Source organism: Arachis ipaensis, chromosome B10 (genome assembly GCF_059453495.1).
Source record: "Arachis ipaensis isolate K30076 ecotype BB chromosome B10, ASM5945349v1, whole genome shotgun sequence".
Classification (NCBI taxonomy): Eukaryota; Viridiplantae; Streptophyta; class Magnoliopsida; order Fabales; family Fabaceae; genus Arachis; species Arachis ipaensis.
In genome coordinates this window covers 2,906,124-2,915,784 of record NC_142435.1, presented here as the reverse complement: position 1 = coordinate 2,915,784, position 9,661 = coordinate 2,906,124, and the positions used below count along the sequence as shown (strand labels likewise).

Below are 9,661 nucleotides of genomic sequence, written 5' to 3'. Positions count from 1 at the left end.
CATGGTAATTTTTTGTTTTACCCAAAACTCTATCCATTCAAAGTAAAGCTCTTACAACAAGTCAATATCATATGTTTGGTTTTATGACTTTATAGAACTTGGGTTATAATTTTATGGTCAAATCATCATAACTTGTCTTTTGTCCACTCTCTTGTTCTGGATATGCAAACTATTTTGGACTCAGACAATTTCACTACTCATATTCTTATAAAAATCATTATGTATTTTTGTGTGGTGACTTGAGTTTTAGAAATTCTCATTGACTTCAACTCTTAGTTTTTTGGTCCAATTATTGTTTCAAGTATTTAGACTTTGCTTCATAAGTTCTAATTTTGGATTTTAACTTTTTTGTACCTTATTTATACTCTCTTTTTTTCTAGAAAAAAAATCATCAAAAAAGGAAGAATTAATAATTGTTATAAGGTGGAAACTCAGGTGCAGTTGACTTCACATGAAGTTGATACTTGAGAGCCGTTAGATGATTTAACTTATTTGACTAAATTTTTATCTAACAACTTTCAGATATCAACTTCACGTGAAGTCGACTGCATCTGAGTTTTCAATTTGTTATAAATAAATGGATGCATGTCACATGGCAATCGCTAGTAGCCTTCAATTTTGGGTCACCACTTAATAGTTAATAACAGTTACATTATTATTTATATTTATAAATAAATAAATATGGTGTCAATGATAGAAGGAAGTCCCCACAGTGATGGAATCCCACACAAACAAAATGCTAACAGTTAAAAAGAAATATGAAATAGGAACTGTGATCATGATTGATGGACATAGCTAAACAATACCATTTGACTGTTTAGTTATTTATCAATTTCATGCGTTAATTGTTGTACAAAAAAGATATATTATAGTAAGAAAGGACCACTATTACTCATAAATTAATTTGATTAACCCCTATTGTTTAATGCCTATTGCCACTTTGTAAGAAAAGCTAGTACAATTAAGGAAAAAAAATGCTAATTGCTTGAATGCCTAAGATGGAAAATTTATTACAAAATTAAATGTATATGTTGAGAAATTAAATGCCTAAGATGAATAACTCTAGTTGATCTACTCTTCCAATTGTCAATGGCAGTTGCGTTAAATTAAAAATTACTTGAACCTAAATAATCAGTTAGCCAAAATTTGTGTTAGATTATTTATTAATTAATGAATCTTAATTTCAAGTTTTATAAGTGATGTAATTGAATTAAAATAAAGAGAGAAAATTCTATTGTCAAATATTTTGAATAAAATTATTTCCAACAAAATAATATAAGATTTTTTTTTTGAAACAAAAAAGAATTGGTTCCTATTTTCTGAATTTTTGCAAGTAAATTTATTGTCCTTTTCATTCCATTAATATGGTTTTCTGAGCATTCTCTCTCTCTCTCCTATGGCTAAACACACATGTCCTTCTTTGAAGAGTATTTAGAATCTTAATTTAAATTTAAAAAATTTTTAATATTATAATTTTAAATTAATTAATCGATTTTACAAAACTTATATTAGATATAGCAATTTTATTATCTAAAATCTCAATTTAAATCTTATATTTTTTTATATCAATTTTACAAAATTTATATTAGTTATAGCAATTTTATTATTTAAATTTTGTTACAATTTTATATTTTATATATTTAATTTATTTTTTCGATTTCAAATAAAATCTCGATTTTGTTCTATGTTGTGTTTTTCTGTCACTTGTATTTTTATTTTTTTTAAATTCCCAAAAAAAAAAGAAAAAAAAGTTGCTAATGAGGCATAACTTAAATAATCTTCTAGATATATCCTTTTTTTTCCCTTTGAATCTGATTTCATCTGAAACACATGGCACTAGAGAGGGAAAAAAATAAAAAAATAAATAAAATATATTAGAGATGGCATACATATGAGTGTGTTTATGGTATAAGAGTTTTTGATGCATAATCATAAACCATGATGGATGAAAGGTCGTTTTATCACTTTATAAATACCCATCTCTTCATCCATGTCACTTTGTTTCTGAAATTATATATATAAAGCTATCTCCTTCCTCTTCTTCTTCTAAGAACAAACAAGCTAAGAAAGATCAAAGCCAAAAGAAAATCAAGGGCAAGAGCTCAGAACCTCTGTTGTGTCTTAATTTGTATATTCTCCCCCTTATTATTATTATTATTATTATTTATTTATTTTTCTAATCACCCAGGTTAGTTAGCAAAATACTGAAACATCATTTGAAATTCCCATTTTTAATGCTTCAACTCTTTTGGACTTAATTAAACTTTTTTCTTCTTTTTCCTTTTGCTTTCACTTCAAGCCCTCAGATTTGGCAAAACAAGCTTTGACATAGAGTGCATACTATGCTATAATATTAGAAGCAAATGAAACTATTTTAGAAGCTAACAATATAAATGTTTGTGAACTAAGTTGAAAAAGTATGCTGTAATGAGATAAGATAGATTCCCCAAAAAGTTTCAATATTTCATTGTCTTTTTTCTTTTCAGATTTTTCCCTAACACAAACACCATCTGGAAGCTGATCAAGACCAGAAAATTTTTCTTCATATTGTTGAGAAGATTTTGTGGTGTGTATGTGATTTTTCAGGGTAGGTATAGGTGAAATAAAGAAGATGGCTTTTCCAGGAGCAAATGAATCCATGTCAGGAGCAAGTTCACCACAGAGAAAGATGGGAAGGGGTAAGATTGAGATCAAGAGGATTGAGAACACTACAAATCGCCAAGTAACCTTTTGCAAGCGCAGAAATGGTCTTCTCAAGAAAGCTTATGAGTTATCTGTGCTTTGTGATGCTGAGGTTGCTCTTATAGTTTTCTCCAGCCGTGGTCGCCTTTATGAATATGCTAATAACAGGTAGAGATTATTTTTTTTGTGACATTTTTTCTTTCAAAGTTTCTTGTTTTTTTGTTCATCCTAAAATTATGATTCTGGGGTTCTTAGATTTTTGCTCCTGCAAATAGATCTTGTGAAGGATTTGATTTTGGAGAACAAGAAAAATCACAATCATTTTTTTTTTGTGATTTCAGTTCTAGAGATAAGAGGTTTTCTTTTTTCCTCTTTGTATCTCTGTTGTTCTGCAAACAAGAAGTTCCACTTGTCTTTCTTTACTTCTGATTTTGACTTTTTCCTTTCTATATGAGCCCTTTTTTTTTTTTAATTTATGTTTATATATTTTCTTTCTGCTTATGATAATTTTTCTTAGCTCTTGGTTTGTTAGATACATAGATCTGGTGCAATAGATAGAAATAGAAGCCAATTGGGGTTGTTGTAAGGATTTTCAGGCCTGTGAGATCAGCCACTTCCAACACCCCCCTAACTCCCTCTTCCATTCTTGTTCATTTTTTTCTGTTTCCTTTTTTCCTCTTTCTTTCTTTCCCCTTCCATTATTATTCTACTCTACTCTCTCTTTAATTTTTCTCTCTCTTTCTTTCTTTCTTTCTCTTACACATATCTATAAGGCTATGGAGCTATGAAGAAGGCCTAAGAAGGAAAACAAAACAAAAACAAAAACAAAAAAGAAGAAAAAGGAAAAGGTGTCATGCTTCAATAAGCCCAAACCCTTCTTTCTCTTTGACACTTCCTTAATAACACGTCAGTTAGATATCAAGAAAAAGTATAGTACAGTTCTCAATTTTTTTTTTTTTTTTGTCAATATGTCAAATTGAAATAAATAAACAACAAGTTAAAAATTAATTTTGTTTTAGGAAAATAAGAAAGGAAAGGAAAGGAAAGGATCTTTAGGGTTTGTAAAAGCCCAAAGCTAGGTTTTATGTTAGACTGTGCAGAAATCTTCTCTTTTGAAGCCCACTGCTGCTGAATCAGCTCAGAAACGTTAAAACCCAGATAAAGATTTTCCAATCCAAATACTTGAGCTGAGTTTTCCCCAAATCTTACTTGCACCCACGTGCCAGATCTCATGTTAGGTCAAATATAACCCTAGTGTAAAGATTAGGGTTTTATTAGCAATTGAGTGATTTGGGTAATTATGCTTAAGAAATCGAAGTAAAAAAAATGAACTTTTTCTGTTGTTTTGAGGCAATGGGGAAGTTGGGAACTAGACAATAGTCAAAAGGGTGTGAAAGTTGAAAGTGTTTTGGGGTCGATTTTGGGAAATTGGGGCGGGGTGGGTAGTGATCCTGGTTAGGGTTCAAAGGACTAGTCCATAGGATTTGTCTCGGTTGAAAGAATCTTTGGTCACGTCACACACATGATTTTTCAGTTCTTGACTTCTGACAAAAGAGTTTTATGTCATGATTCCCATACTTGGTTGATTTTCACTCTTCCATCTGAACCCTAAAATTTTATCTGCTATAGTGCAAACAGGCCCAAATTTCTTTTCTTTCCCCTTTGTTTATTTCCCCAGTCTTAAAGTGTAAAAATTCTTTTATATTAGCTTGAGAAGAGAAAAAAGACAGCGAAGAGATTGATAAGCCAATAAGAGTAGCTTATCATAATTTCACACACTGTTGGGTATCCCAGACTGGGTTTTCCATTTTCTCAAGATCTTTGCATTGATATATTCGTGAAAGTTATGGACTCATCCATCAGAAGTGAATACTGAATCCAATAAAATAAGATAAAGAAAAGAAAGCTAAAGGGTTTCCTAGGGAAGAGATTGAAATGAGTGAGTGAGTGTGATAATTTTGTAGCAGAGACAACGTACGACAATTGAAGTAGCCAATGAGGGAAGAGTTCTGAGTAATTACTAATTTGGCTTCTTCCATGCAAAATGGACGGCTGAGATCTTCTCAGAAAATAAAATAATGATATTGAATGGGGGTAGGTAACCTACTAGTTATTGTTACTTAGGATTTTGGAAGAGTGGTGTGAGTCTTATGTTGTTGGGTTCACCGAGGTGGATATATGGATGGGGGTTGAGGGTATTAACCGTTGAGGAAATGGTTTTGCCTCCAAGTGGCAGAGGAATTAGCCCTAGAAATGGTTGAACCAATCATAAAGTGGCAACCTGTGCCAGCGTGGCTCGAGGAAATTAAGGTATCAGAAGAACATGGTCAAAGAAATTGTTACTATTTTATTTTAATAATAATTTATTTGCATCACATCCAATCGGATGACTGACTAATGAGATCATTTGATGTTGCTTTTTAAAGAGTTGCGTTTAAGGTTCAGTTTACTGAGGCAGCTGCATGATTTGACCACCAATTAAATGTTCAATTTCATCTTTCAATTTCATAACTATGATTCAACCCCAACTGCATGCACTTTACTGTTTTCAATTACTAAAACGAGGTACCACGGTACACTTGAAAATTTTTTTTCTCGGAAGATTTTCAAGTGTATCATCGGTGATTTTTAGCCGTTGATCTTAATTATATATTATATATATTTTTTATAATTAAGATCAACGATTAAAAATTACTAAAACACCAGTACGACGATACACTTGAAAATTGTTTTTTTGAAAGATTTTCAAGTGTACCGTCGTACCGGTGTATCAGTGATTTTTAACCGTTGATCTTAATTATATATATTATATATATTTTTTATAATTAAGATCAACGGTTAAAAATTACTAAAACACCGGTACGACGATACACCTGAAAATTTTTCTTTTCTATCAACCCATCTATGTCCTAAATAACAAGGTTACATATAGGTTGGATTTGCCTCTTTTTTTTTTTTCCTTTAGTTTTTCCCCTCAAAGTAGTTCCTTTTTTCCTATATATTCAAAAATTAATATTTTTAGATACAGTTATGTTTTAAATGCATTATTATTTTTAATAAAATTAAAAAATAAAAGAGACAATTAATTTATATATATATATGATGTCTAACCTAGTGATTGATTTTTTGTAGGTACTTAACATTTTTATAATTTTTTATATTAGTTCTAATAGAATTTTATTAATATTAAATAAAAAGTTAATATGTTTGATATCGATGAGAAAAAAATGTTTACTATATTCTTATTTTATACTTAAAAGGTATTTGAAATTAAAATTTGACAAAGAAATTTAGAAATTCTTCTATTTTTTACTTTTTTTTTAATTGCCATATTTTAAATGAGAGATTGTGGAAGATGCTAGCTTCATTCATAATTAACAATTAAAGACAAAAATGACACCCCCTCCAAAAATAAATAAATAGATAAGAGCTAGGGAAACTTAATTACCATATTTTAAACTGTTTTAAATGCATTATTTTAATTACCATATTTTAATAACACACTTTTCAAATAAACTAAATGAGCTAGGAAAACTTCAAACTCAAGATTTTCAACATAATTAAGTTGTAACATAGACTCATTCTCAAAGTATATGTAATTACTCCTCAGTAATATGAAATAGACTCAATTCAGGGTCTCAACTACAAGGTGTTGATGTGACTTTTGAATTGTACACATAATGCTATAGAAAAGTTTTTAAATATATTGATATACTGGTGTTTCAGTGATTTTTAACTGTTAATTTTAATTATATATATTTTTTATAATTAAAATTAACGGTTAAAAATTACTAAAAATATCAGTATACTTAAATTTTTTTTTTAATATTATATTTTCATAAAACTGACTCTGAATGCTTGTTTCTGCATTGTTTTCAAGCTCATATTTCAATGATTGTTAATTATACTTAACTTCACAGATTTAAGAAAAATGGAAAATTTTTTTTTCCTCGTTTAGTATTCATTTCTGGGCAATATGCTCTTCTATGCGTATGAAATGTTGCAACATTCTAGAGGTGACATGCATGCTGACCTCACCATGGCATTAAATCTGATTTGAAACCTCCAATTTGGTTTATTATATACTCCTCCTAGAGTTTTGAACCACTCTTTCTCCCCTTTTTCTAATTAGATCCTTACTTCGGTTGTTAATTAGACTAAGAAATAGCCTGAATAGCTATATAGAAAATAATTTGAGAATTTTAATGGAGAGATAAGAAGATGAGAGTTTTGCAATGTATAATTCATCTTATCCAATTTCCATATGCCCTAAGCTATATAATTCACCAATTGTTTCAGCTTTGAACTCAGTTATGATAGATATGAATTGAAGAGAATTTAGTTCTTTAGCTCTATGTTTATGCACTATTTGATTTTTCTTTTTTTTTGGATAAACTTCAGTTGAATTGATTAATGATCACTCGGAACCCACATATATTAAGCATATACCATTCCCATATATGCCTTATTAGTTGTGCTGATTACTCAAAATAAAAGCTGATTGATTTGCCATTTCTGACGATTATGATTTGATTTGTGAGGCTTATACAGCTGAAAGTCACTAGTATTTAACAGTGTAAAATATACTTTTTATTTTTAATCTTTATAATTTTTTTAAAAAAATCTTTTTAAAATTTAATTAGATTTAATCTTATTTTATTTTTTTTATTCATTCAATTTTATTTCTAATATTTTTTATATATGTAAAAATTATTTTTAGATATTTTTTAATTTTATCTCTAACATTTTAAATGGAATAAATGTTTAGAAATAATTTTGATATAAATAAAAAATATTAAAAATCAAATTGAATGAAATTAAACGTTAAAAATATTTAAAAGAAAAATCATAAACATTAGAAACAAAAATTATTTTTTATTCTAATTAATTTTTTTTAAAATGTTATTAGAAAAATACAGCTTGAGGTTCAATCTATCTCAATCTTTTCATTCTTCCATAACCCTTTATTTAAGTACTATATATGTCATTGAAATTAGGCCTCCACTTTTGTCCACTATGAAATGGTGATGATTTTGGGACTCACATAAAGCTTGTATCAGAACAAACTTGTCATAGTATATATTTCAAGAAATGTTATTATCTCAACAGTTAAGCAATTGAAGAATTTATATTAACATAGATATATAATGAAATCCATGTTCTTGTGCTTTTGTTAGTGTTTTAGCTTTTCACTTACAAGTGTTTACAATAACACTCTCAAAAAAGAAAAATAGTAAACACATTCATACCTAGTTGTAGAATTCCTTATATGATTTGAGTAATTAATTCTCATATATTTGATTTGATTAGTAGGATTGAGATAATGCACAAATTATGCCCTTCTGATTAGTTGATAATTGTTTATTAGATTTTAGAATGTTGATATTCAATAATGTACATCAATTAATCAAATAATACTATTATAAATTGCAGTGTCAAAGCAACTATTGATAGGTATAAGAAAGCATGTTCAGATTCATCTGGTGCTGGATCTGCTTCCGAGATTAATGCTCAGGTATATGTATAGAACATATTATTTTATATATATTCCATGATAACCATAATTATCATTATATTAATTAAATTACATTATATTTTGCAGTATTACCAGCAAGAAGCAGAAAAACTGCGTGCCCAAATTAGTAACCTGCAGAATAACAACAGGTAATTAATTAAGTTGAACTGTTTTGTGGTACAAGAAAGTTTGAAGGGATTAAAATTTCAAAGCATTTAGTTGTTTGGAATCTGTATTGTTCAATTTGAGCTTCCATATCTATATATATATATTATGAAAAGAAAATTGAATTGAATTGAATTGTAGGCAAATTCTAGGTGAATCATTAAGCAGTATGAATGTGAGGGATCTCAAAAACCTGGAGGGTAAATTAGAGAAAGGAATCAGCAAGATTCGTTCCAAAAAGGTATTATAATGTTTTTATTTGATTTATGTAATATGGTCTTAATTTTTTCATTGTTAATTATGTTGCTAATAACCTTTATTTACATACAACAGAACGAGCTGCTGTTTGCTGAAATTGAATACATGCAAAAGAGGGTAAAAATTTCTACTTTTGTTCTTCAGTTGAAAGTGGCTTTTGACTAAACATTTTCTTTTTAGAAACTAGTAATGATTAAATTGAAGAGGATGTGACTATAAGTCTATATATACTAGAGGGCTAGTTTTGGAATTATATTTATCCACATAATTAAAGATGACATTGATCACTTGAATCCTCTAACTTATGTTAACTGGTGCAGGAGATAGATTTGCACAACAACAACCAGCTTCTTCGAGCTAAGGTTTCTTTTTCTCTCTCTCTATATCATGTGTCTTTGATTTCTTCTAATTATATATGGTGTTGGTGTTGGTAGATAGCAGAAAGTGAGAGGAACAACATGAGTGTGTTGCCAACTACTGGACCCACAAACTATGATTCAATGCATCAATCTCATGAACAACATCAGCATCAGCATCAGCATCAGCAGCAGCAATTTGATTCTCGTGGCTACTTTCAAGTCACTGGCTTACAACCCAATAGTCAGTATGCACGCCAAGACCAAATGTCACTTCAATTAGTCTAAGAGTAAGTACTAGTAAGTAGTAACATTCATTCATTAATTATATGGAATCAACTAATTAATAACTAATCTAACTAACTATATATTCTTCTTTGTTTGTGCAGTTGATGTCATTGTGATTGTGATTGTCACCCTAGCTACCTAATTATTACCAACTTGCTAGTACGTAATATAAGCAGCAAAATATATGAGGATGCATTGCATGGGATTTAACCATTAATTAATATATGTGTAGTTGCAATCTTAGGCTTTCATCACTCATAAGACTACCCTGTATCTATATATTCTCAACTGCTCCATCTCTATTATGTTTATATTAATTAGTATGTGTACTAAGATTATCAACAAGACACTACTTTAATTTCTTGACATATATATGCATATTTATTTGCCAAATAAA

General features: G+C 29.1%; 1 protein-coding gene across 2 annotated transcripts; it reads left to right on the top strand.

Moving 5' to 3' along the window:
* Nucleotides 1-1,759: 1,759 nt before the first annotated feature.
* On the top strand, nucleotides 1,760-9,661 carry AG (K-box region and MADS-box transcription factor family protein). 2 transcript variants are annotated; one of them, XM_088503361.1, is made up of 9 exons: nucleotides 1,760-2,094; nucleotides 2,587-2,850; nucleotides 8,116-8,197; nucleotides 8,285-8,346; nucleotides 8,504-8,603; nucleotides 8,696-8,737; nucleotides 8,941-8,982; nucleotides 9,055-9,266; nucleotides 9,366-9,661. In XM_088503361.1, exons 2-8 carry the CDS (start codon nucleotides 2,612-2,614, stop codon nucleotides 9,262-9,264), a joined length of 777 nt encoding a protein of 258 aa, XP_088359487.1. In that variant the 5' UTR covers nucleotides 1,760-2,094; nucleotides 2,587-2,611; the 3' UTR covers nucleotides 9,265-9,266; nucleotides 9,366-9,661. The 2 variants fall into 2 exon arrangements, with proteins under 2 accessions (XP_088359487.1, XP_088359486.1); XM_088503360.1 differs by having other exon boundaries at nucleotides 1,998-2,128.

What these genes read in the sequence shown, in the direction of transcription:
- AG (XM_088503361.1), top strand. Translation starts at nt 2,612, where the DNA reads ATGGCTTTTCCAGGAGCAAATGAATCCATGTCAGGAGCAAGTTCACCA. An exon ending in TATGAATATGCTAATAACAG is followed by an intron (nt 2,851 to 8,115) that starts GTAGAGATTATT and finishes TATAAATTGCAG; the next exon opens with TGTCAAAGCAACTATTGATA. An exon ending in GCAAGATTCGTTCCAAAAAG is followed by an intron (nt 8,604 to 8,695) that starts GTATTATAATGT and finishes TACATACAACAG; the next exon opens with AACGAGCTGCTGTTTGCTGA.